The sequence below is a fragment of the Nicotiana tomentosiformis genome, chromosome 1, assembly GCF_000390325.3.
Source record: "Nicotiana tomentosiformis chromosome 1, ASM39032v3, whole genome shotgun sequence".
Lineage (NCBI taxonomy): Eukaryota > Viridiplantae > Streptophyta > Magnoliopsida > Solanales > Solanaceae > Nicotiana > Nicotiana tomentosiformis.
Window position 1 is genome coordinate 37,312,420 of NC_090812.1, and position 19,501 is coordinate 37,331,920.

At 36.3% G+C, this 19,501-nt stretch overlaps 5 protein-coding genes and 1 long non-coding RNA gene across 6 annotated transcripts; 2 read left to right on the plus strand and 4 right to left on the minus strand.

Moving 5' to 3' along the window:
• Window positions 1-1,828: 1,828 nt before the first annotated feature.
• LOC138896441 (uncharacterized) lies at window positions 1,829-2,138 on the minus strand. Its single transcript, XR_011409570.1, has 2 exons — window positions 2,006-2,138; window positions 1,829-1,862 (listed from the first exon to the last, which is right to left on the minus strand). It is a non-coding gene; the product is annotated as an uncharacterized lncRNA (long non-coding RNA).
• A 203-nt stretch (window positions 2,139-2,341) lies between these two features.
• Window positions 2,342-3,556, plus strand: LOC104085986 (uncharacterized). The gene has a single exon (XM_009590115.4). The coding sequence runs from the start codon at window positions 2,342-2,344 to the stop codon at window positions 3,374-3,376; it is 1,035 nt and encodes a 344-aa protein (XP_009588410.2). The 3' UTR covers window positions 3,377-3,556.
• A 192-nt stretch (window positions 3,557-3,748) lies between these two features.
• LOC104085988 (uncharacterized) lies at window positions 3,749-7,170 on the minus strand. The gene is made up of 8 exons (XM_009590118.4): window positions 6,996-7,170; window positions 6,750-6,895; window positions 6,550-6,656; window positions 5,980-6,045; window positions 5,194-5,276; window positions 4,899-4,945; window positions 4,166-4,244; window positions 3,749-4,057 (listed from the first exon to the last, which is right to left on the minus strand). Exons 1-8 carry the CDS (start codon window positions 7,074-7,076, stop codon window positions 3,968-3,970), a joined length of 699 nt encoding a protein of 232 aa, XP_009588413.1. The 5' UTR covers window positions 7,077-7,170; the 3' UTR covers window positions 3,749-3,967.
• Window positions 7,171-8,329: 1,159 nt separating this feature from the next.
• On the minus strand, window positions 8,330-10,018 carry LOC104085989 (nudix hydrolase 20, chloroplastic-like). The gene has a single exon (XM_009590119.4). The coding sequence runs from the start codon at window positions 9,917-9,919 to the stop codon at window positions 8,831-8,833; it is 1,089 nt and encodes a 362-aa protein (XP_009588414.1). The 5' UTR covers window positions 9,920-10,018; the 3' UTR covers window positions 8,330-8,830.
• A 718-nt stretch (window positions 10,019-10,736) lies between these two features.
• Window positions 10,737-17,231, plus strand: LOC104085990 (zeta-carotene desaturase, chloroplastic/chromoplastic). The gene is made up of 14 exons (XM_009590121.4): window positions 10,737-11,297; window positions 12,370-12,494; window positions 12,648-12,782; window positions 13,064-13,136; window positions 13,285-13,358; window positions 13,733-13,837; window positions 13,957-14,201; window positions 14,353-14,440; window positions 14,585-14,627; window positions 14,727-14,883; window positions 14,993-15,121; window positions 15,247-15,319; window positions 16,107-16,271; window positions 16,798-17,231. Exons 1-14 carry the CDS (start codon window positions 11,111-11,113, stop codon window positions 16,963-16,965), a joined length of 1,767 nt encoding a protein of 588 aa, XP_009588416.1. The 5' UTR covers window positions 10,737-11,110; the 3' UTR covers window positions 16,966-17,231.
• Window positions 17,232-17,628: 397 nt separating this feature from the next.
• Window positions 17,629-18,909, minus strand: LOC104085991 (DNA damage-repair/toleration protein DRT102). Its single transcript, XM_009590122.4, has one exon. It carries the CDS (start codon window positions 18,738-18,740, stop codon window positions 17,802-17,804), a length of 939 nt encoding a protein of 312 aa, XP_009588417.1. The 5' UTR covers window positions 18,741-18,909; the 3' UTR covers window positions 17,629-17,801.
• Window positions 18,910-19,501: the final 592 nt, after the last annotated feature.

Genomic DNA, 19,501 nt, shown 5'->3' on the forward strand with positions numbered 1-19,501 from the left:
TATTTTCGAAAATGGTCTAAAAATATTTTTCGTTATACTATTGAGTTATTTATACCCCTGCAGTCATATTTTGGGTTCAAATATAACCCTCATTTAAACAGAAAGACACATGTCATCGTCTTGTTGGTCAATTCTAAATATCTTCTAATTAATTAAAAGGACTCATTAATCATACCCAAAAAGCATTTTTTTTTTGTAAAAACTGGAAAAAACTGAAATTATTTTTACTAAAAACTGGAAAAAAAAAAGAAAAAAAAATTCAGTTTTACAGAAAAACTGCTTTAGAAAAAATTGAATTTTTTTTCTTCTAAAACAATGTTTTTGAAAAAACTGAAAAATAAAAGCTGAAAATCAATTTTCTAAAGCAATATTTTTTTGTAAAAACTGAAATCTTTTTACTAAAAACTGAAAAAAACGAAAATATTTTTTTTTCCAGTTTTTACAAAAAAACTGCTTTAAAAAAAGCTGAAAAATATTTTCTAAAATAATATTTTTATAAAAACTGGAAAAAAAACTAAAAAGCAAATTTCTAAAGCAGTGTTTTTGTAAAAACTGAAAAAATAATATTTTTTTTTCAGTTTTTAGTTAAAAATATTTCAGTTTTTTTCAGTTTTTAATTGCTTTAGAAAATTACTTTTCAGTTTTTTTTCCAGTTTTTATAAAAATATTTTTCAGTTTTTTTAAAGCAGTTTTTTGTAAAAACTGGAAAAAAAAATATTTTCATTTTTTTCAGTTTCTAGTAAAAATATTTTTTTAGTTTTTTCCAGTTTTTACAAAAAAAATAATTATTTTTCGGGTATGGATAATGAGTCTTTTTAATTAATTAGGAAATATTTAGAATTGACCAACAGGACGATGACACGTGTCCCTCCGTTTAAATGAGGGGTATATTTGAACTCAAAGTATGACTGCAGGGGTATAAATAACCCAATAATATAACGATGAGTATTCTTAAACCATTTTCGAAAATAAAAAGGTATACTTGGCTCTTTGCCGTAACAATAAAGGTCACATTTGATTTGAAATAATCTAAGTACTTTTCAATGTGTATGACAAAGAATGTGTCGCTGGCTGCTGTTGCACGAGGGTAAGGAAAATCTTGTCTTTATGGTTAAATAAACATTCTTTCTGAAAGAAGAGGATGACATCTTAAAATCTAGTGTTTTTTCCTATAATAATAGCCTTTCTTTTTGGAAAAGCATTGTTTCCTCAATTTCAATTTAGACGAGTAAATTTGACTCGACAATGACTTTAAGAAATGAAAAGAAAACTTTTGAAACTTGTGGGGCCATGACTTTTGTGTGGTTATAAAAACTTCTCATTAAGGGTAAATGGATAAAATGAAGAGTTTAAAGTTAAATTATTTTCAAATTTAGAAATGTGTCATTTATTTTGGAACAAATTAAAAAGAAAAATACCTCATCTAATTTGAAACGGAGGGAGTACTCTAAGATGTTAAATCATGTTATTAGGTATAATTTTCATTTATTGAATCAACATAGGGGTCAATAATACTTATGAATTAAAAAGGAACAGACTCTATATTAGACTATATATAGCTGTAACCCAATTCCCTAACTTTACCCATGATTATCTCTAATTGTTGGGGAATAACTTCACATATGTGTCCTACCAACAAGTTAGACCATAGACTTTACAATTAAATGTAGTTTCTGGAATTTAGCAAATCAAACAGGAATTATGGAAGCCAGCCTTTGATTTGAAAATCAAAAATTTCACAACTAAACATTGACCGGCATTACTTTGACTTTTAAGTTACTAAAAAGCTTATAACACTTGAAGCTTAGAGTGTATTTGGATTTTATCACACAATTTTTATTGTAGCTCTTCACTTTCCCTTCCTGCTCCTCTAATGTAATAGAATTTTTTTTAAAAATTTGAAAGTATTAGGCATGGGATAACAGTTGTCTTTTTCACTTAAATAAATGTAGGATAATATATATAAGAAGAGGATAAAGTAAGCAGAGAACCAAGTCTGTGTTACCTGCTGTGGTGACTTTTAAGTCTTGAAGTTTGCTAATGCCTCCCAGCTCACATACAAATAAATACTCATAAGATAGCAAATCATATATAGCTTTTTTCTCTCTTTCAATGGCGCTAATCAAGCTAGCTCTAACATGAAGAAAAAAAAACCAACTCATATATAGAATCCCTCCTTATACTCATCATTACACTTCACTTATGGCTAACTTTTTCAGTAACTTCATCTTCTTCTACACCTCAAAATATACCATAAAAGCATCCTTAACCTTAAGCAAAATCTTCCCATTCTTGAATTAGTTCCAACATTTAGAAGTCATATTGTGGTAGGATGAAAAATATGATTCCTGCTTGTTTTAGTATTCCTCATTCTGGTCTTTCATCAAACATTACTACTACTACTACTACTTCACAAGTGCCTCAAAACCTTGTTACATGTATTTACCAAGCTCAGATTTGTGACTCACCAGTTTATCTTACAGTCACTTGGTCCAAGAACATGTTTTCTCATTCTTTATTACTCCATGCACCTGATCTTTTCTCCATCACCATTCCTCTTCACCAATCTTCCTTTGCATTATTCAAAGCCCGGCCCGGATCCAAATCCATCCACCCGATCCAACGTGATCATAGAAAAATGAAGATCTATTGGGACTTCACACATGCCAAGTTTAATCAAAACTCAGCTGATCCTGAAGGGCGTTTTTACATTGCTATCACCTCCAATGCAAGATTGGAGTTTTTTCTTGGTGATATGTTGACGGAGTTAACGGGCCGGGCCAGGTTGGTCTCGGGCTGTTGCTCGGGCGAGCTGACTTTGTTGTCGAGGCGAGAGCATGTGTTTGGACGTAGGAGTTATACTACTCGGGCTCGGATTATGGGGGTCAAACATGAATTTGTGATAGAATGTGGGGGTGGAGTGCTAAAAGTGAAAGTGGATGGGAAAACAAGTCTTGTAGTGAAAAGACTTGGGTGGAAATTTAGGGGCAATGAAAGAATTTTAGTTGGTCAAGTGGAGGTACACTTTTTTTGGGATGTCTTCAATTGGGTAAATAAAAACAAATGTGGCAATCATAATAAATTTGGGCATGGACATGGTGTTTTTGTGTTCCAAGTAGGTGATGGTGGTGTTTGGCCTGAAATGGGTGGCGCCGAGAAGAAACTAATGAGGAAAAGTTTGTCGGCAACCGTCGGGCCGATGTCAGCACCACCGTCAGTTTCTTTGTTATCGTCGCCGTCGCCGTCGTGCTCTAGTGTGTTGCAGTGGGCAGAGGAGAGTAGCGAATGTGGGAGGAGTTCATGGTCATCTATAAGATCAAGTGGGAGTAGTACTGGAGGATTTTCTTTGTTACTGTATGCATGGAGGAAAGATTGAGATTAATTGATTTACAAGTGGGAGTAGTACTGGAGGATTTTCTTTGTTACTGTATGCATGGAGGAAAGATTGAGATTAATTGATTTACAAGTGGGAGTAGTACTGGAGGATTTTCTTTGTTACTGTATGCATGGAGGAAAGATTGAGATTAATTGATTTTTTTTCGTTCCGTTATTCACATTATTTATGAGTATTAAATTGTAATAACAGAGCAACCTGCAATTTTGTTCCTGATCATGTGAAATATCACCTAACTAGTAGCCCCACGGAATAATCAGCTTGGTTTTGCATGTCTACTTTCTAACACTGCCATTAGCTGATTTTCCTCTTCTTTTGCATGGATTTCATACACTTCTCCAGAAGATCTGAACATTTTCAAAATGGGACTTGCTCATTCATTTGAATTGGTTCTTACCAAGTCACTAGAAACAGTTTCTACTGAATTATCGCTGACAAATTCAAGAATAATGGCTATAGGCTATAGAAGAGAGGTTATGTTGGAGAAGCAATGGGGCTCAAATAGAAGAATCCTATTCTTCATGAGTTTCTTAGAAAGAATCCTCAGCTAAGAAACCTTCCTCTGTAGAGTTTTCACTCACTAAAGCTCCTCAAACCAGGCGTAAAAATCTGGCCAACGGCTTCAAGAGCAGAAATGTTCCAGCTCTCAACGTGCTTAACAATCTGTTTAGAGATAGGAGGAATCAATATGAGGGAAGAAAATTACCCAGTAACAAATTACACCCGATGCTCTAGTATTTGAATTGAAGAGATCAACTCTTTTTTACTTACCTTGAATTGTTCATCTAGATCATAGACTGTATTTCCATCAACAGAGATGAGAGGTCTCCATGGAAGTTTGAGGGATGTTCTACAAGAAAGATGAAAAGTTAGCATGTTTACAATCATAAGAATCCTAAGACAACTCTGATATTCTTTTACATCCAGAAAGACATCATTTTCTAATAGGAAGTTGAAAACTAAAGATTAGCTAAGTTGGATGAGTTTTTGGTCACATAACGTCAAAGAGAAAATTTCAGGTTTCCAAATTCTCGAGTGTCAAGGCAACTATGGAACTTCCACCTAGATATCTGGAAGAAGAATCCCATGGACAAAACTGTATGTGAGCATAACCCTAATACTAAAACACTAGATGCAATTTGTAAGAATACAGAAATGGATGTCTGTTGGTGAATGAAGACAAAGTGCAGCAACTTTTGTGAGTGAAATCATTCATGTGGTTTAGAGGTTTTCCACAATTCAGTTCAATAATGACTAACCTTTTCAAAGCAGGTTTAGTTATGTAAACAAATAATCTGATAATAATCAACTCCAATAGGGAATTTCTTAACTAGGTATACTGGATTCTCGGGAAGCTAACAGATTTAATCACTTATCAGGATCAAACATGCATAATTGACAGAAACAAACATCAAATGCTTTGAGCTGGAGAGCAGTAAATAACACTGTGTAAGCAAATATTCAGCCTTTACGCTACCAAAAATATGAGAATAGAACCAAGCACCTCAGTTTCCAGTATGCCACTACGACTTCTGTATCAGAATCATTACCCTGTACATCAGGCGGATAGGCATTAAACAAAATGTTCCTGATAGAGGAAAGGAAGATTTGAATATTGTAAATGCAATAAAGAAACAGACATATCACAATAATTATAAAAGAATGCTTGGACACATTTAAAAGAATCCAATGCTTGACAACACTTCCCACTAAGCATTCAGCGGTTATTAAGTCTATTTTGGATTTGTTTTGCTTTTCTTTTTATTCTTTAATACTGTTAGTGAACTGACAGTACATACCTTCTCAATCTTTTCTAATATGATTGATGGACTATCAAAAAATGGTACCAGCAATTGCAAGTTGCGGGAATACAAGTCCCTTCCTGGATTACACAATCATAAGATAAGATGAATTATCTTTTGGGTTGTTGAAATCAGTAAACTTCTAGCTTTGAAAGATTGTTAATTCCTGTTGTTATTCATCTAATGGAACATACTACTCCTAAGCTAGTCCAGAAACTGAGATAGATGCCTAGATTACTGACACTAGCAATAGCTGCAGCATAAAAGAGACAAAAACAAGGGATATTACAAAATGAACTTATCACATACAGAATAACTTCAGTGATATTAGCTGACAGCTAAGATGTTTATGCAAACCAAAAAAAAAAAATGGCAGTACTACGGAATGTGCTAGTAGTACACAGAGCGGGTAAAATTAGAGGTCACATTAATAGATGGGCTGACCGTGTCTTATGCAACCTCCAAATGCACCGACCTGTATGCATAATCTTAGTTCTAAGGTATGATCCAACTTACTACTGAAAGGAATGGGTTTATTAAAGGTTATCTATGATACTATGTGAAAGAATATCAGCATCCAACCCAAGAGTGTAAGGCAAAAAATTGAACAGCCTAATACTTTTCTAATATTCTTTAACACCGAGTGCGGGGCATGCTTCTCTTACAAAAATAAATGTCGATTTCAAAATTTTAGGAATAAGCAAGTATATTCCTTGATGTGCCACAACTGTGATGCAAATGTCAAATACTGTGCCATCAGATACTGAAATTAATCCCCCTTACCACTGAATTTTATAGTTGGATCTTCAAAGATGCAATCTTCTGCATAAATTCCACTGGTGAAGAGCCCTAAATTGAATGAAAGCTCTAAATCAGCCAAAAACCAGTGTATCTTTAACCACACAAATAAGCTTAAACAATAATGTAATATATTACTCAACAACAACAACAACCCAGTATAATTCCACTAGTGGGGTCTGGGGAGGGTAGTGTATACACAGACCTTACCCCTACCCTTAGATAGAGAGGCTGTTTCCGATGGACCCCCGACTCCCTCCCTCCAAGAACTCCCCACCTTGCTCTTGGGATGACTCGAACTCACAACCTCTTGATTGGAAGTGGAGGGTGCTCACCACTAGAGCAACCCACTCTTGTCAATGTAATATACTCAAAATCAGGAAATAGAAAAGAATCTTTGCTACAGACATTTGACATGAAGATTTTAACTAAACAGCCTCTGTGTATGTTAATTCAATCTTCACTAAAGTCCATGAATTATGTTTATACTCCCATGTTAGCTTCAGAACTGCAGCTATTTGGGAAGTATATACTAAGAGATAAACAAGGATATACCTGTAACAAAATAAGCTTGCTCATAATCTGACTTGATAATCTTTAGAACATCTTCTATGTTAGAAACCAAAGGTTCTTCAGCCCCTTCATCATCAGATATCTCCAATCTGTCAAAACATTAATCAGGAAACATACTAAATCTTGAAAAATACTAATTTACCCAATTTGAGAAAATGCATCCAATGACAATTTCCAATAACCTGTTTCTTTTAATTGGTGAGGAGAAGGTGAAGAGCCTAAGGAGTTCAGTAACACCAGTCACAGCAACTTTCAAGAATTTGGGAGTTTGGGTTTTCATCTTCTGGTTATTGGGTGCAGGGGAGCAGCAGTAGAAACCTTGCACTTTCTGATTCGAACAAAAACAAAACAAGAATTGCAAGAGATCAACTGAGGGAGCAGAGATTTTCCAAGGGCAAGAAGATGGTAATTTTATACTTTAACCAAACCTGGTTCATGAGGGTCTGTGAGAGCCTTCCATAGCAACACATACCCGCCATTTCCCAACCTGTCAGTTTGCTTTGCTCCATAGTGGATATATATTAAATTCCTTTTTTTTTTAAAATGACAATTACTAGTAGGTCACTCCGGTCAATATATTCTGTTTTGAAGTTTTTACTTTTTTGCACAACTTCAAGAAAGTACAATTTATCTTTCATAAATAAAACGTCTCACTTAAATAATACTTCTACTAATTTGAACAATGGTAAATTCAATAATAAATGATTTCTTGTTTCCTAAAAGGCAATTTGTTGAAAACATCTTAATATTTCGTGCTTGAGGTAATTGTTGTCAATGAGTTTTTTTTCGTTTTGAAAATAATTTGAATTTCAAAAGTGGTTTAGAGGTGGTTTCAACTTCTAGTCACAAATTTTCAATTTTCGCACTTTTTTTTTGTTTTTGTTGAGAAAAACTACAACTACCAAAACACAATAATTGTCATACTTTTTTTCATCTTCAACACAGATTTTGTCCAAACGCAGAGTCACAGAATAAAGCGATCTAGCTTGCAAAAGAGCATTTGCTACATGAAAACTAATCCATTAGTCCTGAATTGGAAAGATATATCTATTTCTGTTTCAATAAAGCAGCTGTCTTGACTTCCCGAGTACATTCCAAAACAACAACAGATACAATAAACAAAGCAAGAAGCAAAGTTCAAGGCGGACTATTTCTCGCCCTCCCTAAAGCCAATCAACTATTTAACCAAAAACCTCTTTAGAGAAGTATGTTACTGCTGAGCACACTGTATTCAGTATTCTCTGTGCTCCACAATTCACAATGCATCCCCTCATCCTCATCGTATGTCTCTCGTTGAGCTGCTGCTTGCTTAGCATTCCTCCTCAATATTAACATCATGTAATGTTGTATCCTCACACTCATCCAATTCCTTGTCTGAGTACTGTGATTGAGGTCTTGGTGATAAGATCGTCCTCTAGAGCCTTCAACTGTTCTGGGCTCAGAGAATCTCTAAATTCCACAATGAACTGAATGTACACTTTACCCCTCATGTATAGCCTCTGATGCATTGGCATACCATCATCACTGATTGCCTTGAATTGATTTGCAACAGTTGGAACAAAAAGGAGTATCAAAGTGAAATAACACTTCACTAAAACCAACTTGCACAATCATTTCAGACAACAGAATCAGTTAAATACAACAAAGTCAATGATATAGGCAAATCCTGACTGCCAAGTTCTCCCAAAAGGAAGCCAAAACATAAGCAAAGCCCACCGATGACACAATGAAGGCATGTAATAGGGGCATATATATGGATATCTGAGTTCCATTTAGTCAAATTTCATAGAAATGTCTGCAATAATTTAGAAAGTTATCCACCATACATCAAAGTAATACATGACATGTCAGTTTTCTCAAGCAACTGTACAATAACAAAGACCTCTTTTTATTATCCAAGGATAAAACTCTCACCACCTTAGACTCTAATTCGGATCAAGTCTGAGTTTACTGCAATCCATAACAAGGATAAAATCAAGTGGACTTCCAGCAGAGGTACTTTAATCTTGTTAGATTGAATGGAAGGAGCTAACTAGTTATCCAACCAAACGTAAATAATTGCTAGACACAAAAGGGTTACTTTTCAAATATTCAAGAATCAAGAATGGGTGTTCAAGATCAATTAACGAACTTGGTCGTCAGCATATTATTGAATTTGGCCCACGTAATACATTGATATCCTATTTTTTTTCCTTCTTGTTCTTTCCTCGATACAGAGCTCATAGTCACCCCAAAAATGACAGAACTGCTCATCTGACTATACTTAAGAGCAACACCCACTTGTCAAACTCTGCAGTAGCCTCAGGTACCCAAACTCTTCTGGTCTGATGTACCCATGCCGGAAAAGGAAATGAATAATGACAAGATTACAGTTTGCTTTAAAGAACGATGTACTTCGAATGACATTTGCAACTTGTGTAACTGGGACCAATCGAAAACTTTCAACCTCCCCATCCTCATTACGAGGAGCAAAGCCTTCAGCAGGAAGCTTAAGATCATAACAAAACAGGACATCTCTCTTCATCCTATATCCTTCTATGTCAACGTACGACACAGCTCCAACTGGCACAGCTTGACGCGAAATAGACCTCGGTATCCCTGCCTCCTCTTTACATTCCTTAACAACATTCTCCCAGCAAGAAATGCCATGTGGCAATCCCCCTGCAACTAAATGATCCAGCATTCCTGGATAAGTGGATTTTGTTGCACTTCTCTTAGCTAACCATAAAAATTTCTGGTCATTTTTCTCAACATAGCCACTCATATGAATCCCATAAGCTTTTATACCATAATACGGCGCAGCTGCTCGTTCCAGCGAGAAAAATACCGGTTCCCCGAAAGATGAAACTACCGGATATAACTCATTTCTAATGCCTGGAATTAATTCGCCTAAAGACTTCACAACATTGGCTACAGCTTTAGTTCGATCCTCAGGTGTCCTCAGGTTTGGATGTAAAGTGCAATATTGACTACTATTATTTTGGGGGAAAATGAATACATTTTGAAATGGCTTAAGATAATCAGCAAACACATGGTGAACGTACCCAATCGTTTGGTCTTCCATAACGAAAGGCATGAACTCGCTTTGCTTCTCCAAATTGCGATTACAGAGCTTGATTTTATCGAAGAAAGCTGAGAGGGTAGAAGAGTCATTTTGAGGAGATTCGGGGAGTTGAAGGACGTCGTTCCAGGTGAAGCTACTGCCGCCGGCAGCTGAAATGGCAAATGAACGTAATTGCCGGCGGCGGAAAGGGGAAATTGGGGATCTGAGACTCGGAATTGGAATTGGGGTATAAGAAATAAAGCGAGGGAGCCTCTGAGAAATGGAGTGACAGTAGTAATTGCAACCCATTTTTACAATACTACTTCACACCTCAACTAAAGTGTGCTTCAATTGTGGAGACTTGTAATGTAAAAAATTTCGCAACACTGATAACGTTACGATGTTGTGATTTGTGAGGATAGAAAGAGGTGAACCTTAGGTTTACGGTTAGTTTGGTAGGATTTATTAAGAAAAATAATAATATATTAACTTTCATATTATTAATACTTTATTTGATAGTGATATTTTTTAACATAGGTATAATTAACTAAAGCCATACACAAATCATGACATTAGTAATATCGTAATTTTTAATATATGAATAAACATATATAAAGATAGAGCTGTCCTTTCAAAATATTTTTTAAATTATTTTCAATGCACGTGGAGGGTATTTTTATAAACAAATTATTTTCTTAAAAAAAATTATGTAATGTATGTTTTTTTAATACACACCATTACTTATCTCAATATTGCTATCCCTTAATTTAGTATTATTCTTATACATCCTATGAAATGAATTTCCGTTATGAGAAATATAATGACATATTTTATTAAATATAGATTGAATGTGTTAAATTAAGTAATACAAGTAAAATAAATATAATATAATAACTTAGGGGTTAAAAAGTTATTTTTATTTTTATTTGTATTTTTTAATATTCTATGTCAAGATTTAACTTAGGGAGAGCATCGAGTTGATATTGACAAGATTGAGTTGCTCCGAAGAAATTTTGTACTATGAAATAACTATAGTGACATTTGATTGACCAACCTTATCCTTGTAAACCGTCCCAAACTAAATGTTTGGCTTCGCTTATTAATGGACTGACAAATTATTTTCTGTTTAAGCGCACTAATATTTTAGTAGTGGTGGTGGCGGCAACACACCACCATTACCTTGCTCTCTCTTTTCACTCTCTAGTCTCATCCAATAACCAACCGCACATCACTAAAAGCCAAATCCAAAAACAACCCAATTCCCATTCGGCACCTAACTGAACTACAACTTAGCACCAATTAAGGTTTTTATTTGGCATCTTACATCTGCCAAATTTCTCATTTATAGCATCTCCTAATCTTTAGATACCTTTTCTTCTTGTTTTGTTTTTCTATCCTTCACTTCATGCTTTCTTGTTTTACCCATCTCTTCCATTTTCTTGGCATTTGACAACAAAAGGTTCCATTTTTTTTCCTTTTTGCTGTATATAGCACAATTCAATGGCTACTTCTTCAGCTTATCTTTGTTGTCCTGCAACTTCTGCTACTGGAAAGAAACATATTTTGCCAAATGGGTCAGCTGGATTCTTGGTTTTCCGTGGTCCCCGTTTGTCCAACCGGTTTGTGACCCGGAAGTCAGTTATTCGTGCTGATTTGGACTCCATGGTCTCTGATATGAGTACTAATGGTAAAGTTTATCCACTTCCCTATTTAAATTTTCATCCAATGTTGTGTATCGAAGAAATCTTGGACTATAGTTTGAGATATTGAACTGAATTGTGAAAGGGTGTTAAGTAATTGTGTTTTCCTATGTGTATAGCTCGGTTGGAAGTGTCTTTTGTCTTTGACTTTTGTTCTCTAATTTTGGTGGAAGATAATATTTCTGTGGGTACCAAGCCACGAACTTTGAGGTTAATATTTTTTTTTGTGTGTATTTTGTTGGATGCTTTGGATATCAGCCGTTTGTTTTTTAAAAAAACTGTTTTGTGTATGTCTTGATTGCACATTTGTGTTTTCTCTTGGAGCCTTGCTTTTAAACTTGGAACATTTGACTTAAGGTGGTGGTATTTATCTGTGTTGTAAATTCAGAAGTTTTAGTGGACGATAGGATTTTTAAGGATGTCAGCTCACTTTGAGGTTGATGGTTCTTTGTACTTTCCTGTATTCTTTTGTATCATAGATTTCTTCTAAAAGGAATAATGACTAGCAAACTAGGGCTTCTTGCATTTCATGTCAAGTTTTGTTTAGCAAGGAAATAGTGCCAATGCATCACATCCAAACCATTAATCCAATAAAAGAGCAATCATAGGTCAGAGGGTCCACAATAGTTTTGGATTGAATTAAGCTGTGAAGATGTGTGTGTTTGAGGTTGGGGAAGGGGGAGAGGGTGGGGCGGGAATGATTAAAAGATGAAAGGGTTGAGACAATTCATTCCCTTTTGTGTACTTGCTTTCGCAGGATCAGTCTAGGACTGGATATGTCAAGAATATCAGGATGTTATTTCCTTTTTGGTTTGTTTCACTATTATTGGAACAAAAGCGTAGGCAACGTTGGAAAACTAAAAAACTTCACAATCATTTCAATCTTCTCTCTTTAGACAGAAATATATACTTTTTTTGTAACTTAAAGATAAACAGTTGTTGTACTAAAATATTGAAAAAGGTAAAATTAGTTCCGGTATAGTGTCTAGAGACCAGGAAGGACGATCTCCTGTTATATAAGTCAATCTACTGCTAATGAAACAAATTTTCAACTTGCAGCTCCAAAAGGGCTATTTCCACCTGAACCTGAACATTATCGGGGGCCAAAGCTGAAAGTAGCTATTATTGGAGCTGGGCTTGCAGGCATGTCAACTGCTGTGGAGCTCTTGGATCAAGGACATGAGGTTCCGAAGCCTAACATCCCCTTCCAAAAATTGCTATAATCAGTTTACTCTGCAGCAGAACTATTATCCGAAAAACAAAAAATGAAAAAGCAGCCTTTGTCTTTGTGTTTTTCCCTGTGACCTGGAATTTTTATTTTTTCTACTTTTTTTCAGGTGGATATATATGAATCAAGGCCTTTTATTGGTGGGAAAGTGGGATCTTTTGTTGATAGACGTGGAAACCACATTGAAATGGGACTGCATGTGTTCTTTGGTTGCTATAATAATCTGTTCCGTTTGTTAAAAAAGGTGCACAGAGCTCTCCGTTCATAGTTATATTGTATTTCTACTTACTGAATCGTTGAGCATGCAATGGAACTGCATTACTGCTCACTCATAGCTAAGGTGCATTTGCAAAATTTAGACCAAAGTTTGTGCTGAGTACTTATGCCAGTAGAAATGCCTAAGATTAAACTTCGTCTGAAAGTAGGACAATGGATATTAAAGTGCCAAGGAGTTTTGATAGTTTTTTTTTTCTGTTCATGTTTATCATTTAAGTAACTCTATTTCTCTTTTTCTGGTTGATGTAGGTGGGTGCTGAAAAAAATCTGCTAGTGAAGGACCATACTCACACATTTGTAAATAAAGGGGGTGAAATAGGGGGTATGATTTTATTTGTGCGACAGAAAATCTTTCATCTAGGGGAACTTTAAAATGCTTTCACAAATGACTCCTAGAGGAACATGTCTTCCAATATATAAAGTTAACATGGTCTGTTACTATCTAATTTGCCATCCATACCTCAATGCAGAGCTTGATTTCCGCTTTCCAGTTGGAGCACCCCTACACGGAATTAATGCATTTTTGTCTACCAATCAGCTAAAGGTAACATGCTAGTTCCCTCTTCGTAATTGATTTTGCAGTTCATGGTACCTCTTATACTAAAATAAAAAATGTCCAGTATAGATCCTTGGTTTGATCACTGTTAATGATCATGCCTTTGGCATTTGACTCTTGGCTTCATTTATTGCTGCACCTACATCAACTCCTTCTTAACGGTTCACTTACATAGACCGTCGAATGGTGTAATAGTGATTTTCGGGCTGGCTGTCTACCATTATTAATTCGTGGTTTTCCTTGGAAAAAGAAGAGAGAAGAATATCAGTTATTGTCATTTCTGTGTTGCTGTTGTTGCAAACCCTGATTACTGCTCGTCTTAAATGTGATCACCCATAACGTGTTCCTGCCTTTAAATGCAGATTTATGATAAGGCTAGAAATGCTGTAGCTCTTGCCCTTAGTCCAGTGGTGCGGGCTTTAGTTGATCCAGATGGCGCGTTGCAGCAGATACGTGATCTAGATAGTGTAAGGGTTATTTCTTTTTTCTTCTTCCTTCTCATCAACAAGTCAGATAGCCTGTTTCTCTGCAAGGATGTGTCCTCTCCCAGCTACTTGTTCCTTATAATATCTGTTTCAACTTTCAGGTAAGCTTTTCAGAGTGGTTTATGTCTAAAGGTGGGACGCGTGCTAGCATCCAGAGGATGTGGGATCCTGTCGCATATGCTCTTGGATTCATTGACTGTGACAATATCAGTGCTCGGTGTATGCTCACTATATTTGCATTATTTGCCACTAAAACGGAGGCTTCCCTATTACGCATGCTTAAAGGTTCTCCGGACGTTTATTTGAGTGGTCCAATTAAGAAATACATCTTGGATAAGGGGGGAAGGTAAGACCAAATATGGAAACAGCTGCTCACTGTGGATTAGCAGATTTTGGCCTTGAATTGCTCTTATTGTGAACCAGCAGATTTAAGCTTAAAATTTCTCCTGAATGAACTAGTTATGCTCTACCAATTTTGAATCTTTATCTGTTAACAGGTTTCACATGAGGTGGGGGTGCAGACAGGTACTCTATGAGACATCCTCTGATGGCAGTATGTATGTCAGCGGGCTTGCCATGTCAAAGGTGAATCTTTTTTTTAAATTGATTTATCACTTTTGAAAAAAATACCTTTCAATAGGTTCAAATGTTAGGCTCTTTTATGCATATACTTCATGCTGCTTTAAAGTGTGGATGTGTTCATCAACTGCTATGGTGTCATATGTGCAGGCCACTCAGAAGAAAGTTGTAAAAGCTGATGCCTATGTCGCTGGTTGGTAATCAACAATATGATTAGTGTGTACTTTCCTCTCATTTTCCTCCTTTTCAACAGCATGAAACTGAAAATGTTTTGGCTGATATCTAATTGCAGCATGTGATGTCCCTGGAATTAAACGATTGGTACCTCAGAAGTGGAGGGAATTGGAATTCTTTGACAACATTTACAAATTGGTTGGAGTGCCTGTTGTTACAGTACAACTACGATACAATGGCTGGGTTACAGAGTTGCAGGACTTGGAGCGTTCGAGGTGATACATTTGTGGCTCAGAAGCAACTATTTTCCTCAATATGAAATTTTTTTATGATGAAATAACTACTATATCTGTGTGTTAGATAAGAATTCTCTCTGTAATTCAGGCAATTGAAGCGCGCTACAGGTTTGGACAATCTCCTGTATACACCAGATGCAGATTTCTCTTGCTTTGCGGACCTTGCATTGGCATCTCCTGAAGATTATTACATTGAGGGCCAAGGCTCATTGCTTCAGTAAGGAATTACGTTCTTATCTTTACTATCTGAAAATTGCTCAGCAATTCAATAGATATCCTGATCAAATTAAAATCTTCTAGTTAGCTTCTCTGATCTATTCTCCTCTATCTTGGTGCCTTCAGATGTGTCCTTACACCTGGTGACCCTTACATGCCTCTACTAAATGATGAAATCATAAAAAGAGTGTCAAAGCAGGTAATTTGGCTTCTTGTACGTGCCTTTTGTTTTCCTCGAAAACCTTGGTACCACATTTTCTTGTGGGTTAGTGAATGATAGAAGGTATCAAACTATGCCAGGGAAAAAGGTATTTACTTAGATGGAGAGAGATCATCCAAACTACATGTCGTAAATTGCATCCTTAAGCCGGAAAACAAATCAATCTAGAACATGATTTTACTTAACAGGAAATGATATATACATAATAACCGAGTAATCTGCAGAGTAATCTGCAAGGGCCTGGGCTTTGGTCTAGTGGTAAGAGCGCAACACGTGTTATGTGTGTTAGGCGCACATTACGGGTTTAAAACCTACTGCAAACAAAAGCTTGGTATTCTAGTGGAGATAGGTAGAGGGGCAGGCCCATTATCCACCGAGTTTCAAACTATGCGCCATTGGCCCTTGCGAACTTCTTTGGTTTTCAAAAAGAGTGTAGCATTTGGTTGACTGCATTAGAGAAAATAATTTTCGCATAACTAATGTAACATATGGTTAGCCGTATTGAATAATATATGCGTTAAGTTATATGAGAACTATGTATAATTTTATGGGGGAAAGAATATTTAGTAAGAATGCGTGCGTTAAGTTATATGAGAACTATGTATAATTTTATGGGGGAAGAATATTTAGTAAGAATGCGTGTATTAGCAGTACGGGGATTAAGCTATTTAACGACAAAAGTTCCCTTAAAGTAAGTGTTCTGCATTGTAACACTTGCATAACTAGGATGTGAATCAAATGGCTCCTTAATGTATATTGGTTTCAGGTTTTGGCACTATTTCCTTCTTCCCAAGGTCTTGAGGTTACCTGGTCATCAGTTGTGAAAATTGGGCAATCCCTATATCGTGAAGGACCTGGTAAAGACCCATTCAGACCTGATCAGAAGACTCCAGTGGAAAATTTCTTTCTTGCTGGCTCATATACAAAACAGGTAGTCTGCTTTTATCCAGTACTCTTAATACTTTGATCCGTGTATTAAACATGTGATGCTTCTACTCAAAGAAAAAAGTTTATCTTAGTGATAGTAAGATTTAGGCCAAGTTTAATATCTGTTTGGCCAATATTTACCAGAAAAAAGAGGTGGATGGCTGAAAATCGTATTATGTCTATAGAAGTGTATATTCTTTACGGGTTATGCATTGATAGTATCTGAGTCTGATTGAAATGGTCTCTCTTTGAGAAAGTATTACAAGAAACTTCTTGGTCTTGATTGTTGTAAAAAGAAGAGATCATATGTAACTAATGACAGTTTAGAGGCTTTGAAACTTTAAGTTATTGGATCAGGACCTTTTTACACGATGATAGCAACGGCAACAAATATTACAAATATGTCTTATGTGAAATTTAACAATGAGCTGCAGCCAAGTATGCAATACAACCTGCGATAATTTCGTTTTGCTGAGGATACAGCACATTGGTTAACTTCCATCTTGTGTGAAAATGCCTGTTTTACTCAGGACTACATAGATAGCATGGAAGGGGCAACTCTTTCAGGTAGGCAAGCATCTGCATACGTATGTGATGCTGGCGAGAAGCTGGTGGTGTTGCGGAAAAAGATTGCTGCTGCTGAGTCAAACGAGATCTCTGAAGGTGTATCAGTATCTGATGAGTTGAGTCTTGTCTGATGACTGGAAATCATCCAATGAATACTGAAGAGCACCCCCCACTTTGTTAATCCGAGAAGCAGATACAAACATAACTCAGTTAGGCATTGCGTAAGGAAGAGTTCTTCTAAATTTTGAGTTCACAAGATGGAAATCAAAAGGTTAAAATATGTTGTATGTAATATTAGTAAATCTCCATAGTGATGTATCTATTCTGCCACCCTTCAGGTTTAGTGAAATGGATCGTATTGCTCATCATTCATTGAGAAGAACTTTATAACACCTGATACTATGAGCCTTCTACTTTTATGAAATTTTATTTTTATTACTTAGTTATAACTAACACGGATCGGACATGATAGAGAGAGGAGGTTGGAGGCAAGGATGAATACTTTGTATCCCTTGCCCAGAAAGTATCAGTTAATACGTGTTATAGTTGTTTTTCTTTTATGAGACAGAAGATAATGAAAGTGAACAGTTAAGTGAAGGAAGCCAGAGAAGAGATGGATGGATGCAATCATGTTGGGATGGATAGAACTTGAGGCTCTTTTTAGAGAAAGGGGTGAAGCTGTACTTTTTTTTAATAAAAATTTGCTATGAAGTTTAGATATACCACATCTCAAGGAGAAGTAAAAAGAAGAGGAAATGAAATTCAGGAACATAATTTACAAAGAAACAGTCTCCTAACACCAAATGCCATGTTTATTTAAAGATGACAACGGAACAGCAAACAATACAAGATTAAACACAACTGTCAAAGACCACAACTAACTTATTTTAAGGAAGGAAATCGACCCTAGTACATTGACATACCAAAACAGCACATATCTAGTAAAACATTGCAACAAAGAACTCAATCAACTCTCCTTTTCCTTATCAATTGCAGCATTGGCAGCAGCATGATCCTCATCAAAGACCAAATCCCACTGCCCCTCCCACTTGAGAAAGAACTCCGTGTCCTCCAAATACTTCACCCTATGCACATCTCCAGCTGGAGTAAACAAATAATCCCCAACACCCAAATCATATTTCTTCCCTTTACTCAAATTCCACACCCTTTTACTCCCCTTTAACACCACAAGATCATGCCCAAATGTATGATGATGAGCTGGCTCAACACTCCCTGCAGTGAACTTCACAAAAGCTGAAGTAGGACTCTCCCTCACTATTGTCATTGACCCACCTGGCATTATTTCCACTGGCTTAAACTCTCTGTCCTTTACCAATGAACAAAGATTACAAGTCCCAGATTCCCCCCTTTCCCCATTTTCCAATTTAGGCCCCAAAGTTCCTATCTTTGACATTTCAGTAACCGAATTTTCCAAGAATTGATCAATTTCGTCAGGCCATGGGTTTGATCCAGAAGCCGGGCAGGGAGACCTAAAGGGTGTTTCTAGAAACGTCTTGAGAACTTCGGCAGCCACTTCCGGCGTAGTATTCATGCCGGAGACGGCGAGAACGTTGCAATTATTGATGGAACGAGCATTCCGCGCTTCATCGAGGTTGAGACACGTGGCGGCATAAACGCCGGGGAATTTGTTTGCGAAGATGGCGACTCCGACGCCGGTACCACAGGCGACGAGTCCACGTGTCTCGACGGCGGGGTTATTATTAGCGGCTTGGCTAACTCGGCGACCGATTTCTTCGCCGACGGAGTAGTATTTGTCGGTGCCGAGGTCTTCGACGTCGATGTTGAGAGCGCGGAGTTGAGAGAGTAAGGTGTCTTTGAGGTTGCAGCCGAATGAATCGGCGCCGGCGATGATTTTCAAGGGTCGTTTGGTTGAATCATGAGCCATTGGAGATTTGGGAGAACTGATTTGACTTGCTATGAGCTGAGCTACTGTGAATATATGTATTGGAATTATTAATACTGCTTTAGTGATTTGTTGAGCATGTGATCACACGATGGAAAATTTGATTCCACGTGATTTAGGTAATTAAGAATTGGCATTTTAATACGACAGCGGATTTTGTGGGTTACGATGGGTAGTTAAACTACTATTTATAGTCGCTCTAACAAATAATACTGTAGCTATTTTTTGTATATTAATGGAGTATATATTATGTACAAAAATAAAAATATCAAGAAATTAATAGTTAAGAAGAAAAATGTTAACTTTCTTTTTTAGAAATAGGAAAATGGGAAACGAAGAAAATCTCTTTTTTTTCCTCGAAAATAAATAACTTCCATTAAACTAAAATAAAGAAAACAAGTGTACTCTAGCAAATGTCAATTGAAAATATCTTTTGCTTAGAAAATATCTTCTGTATTTTTCTAGAAAATGCTATTAGTTCTGCGTGTTTTTTCTGCTAATTTTTAGTCAATCATGGAATCTATCCTGTAGTCCTATACAAATTCTTTGGTCGATATTTTTGGCAGCGACTTATAATATTGTTTACCCGAAAAACGGATAGAGTTGAATTTATATGTAGTTCTAAGGATACGTGGTATAACTTGGCACAAATCGAAAAGTAAGTAAAAATATATTGAGTATTGACTGTATAAAGAATGAAATACAAACCGAATCGAGTGAAAAACGGTTTATGAACAAGCAAG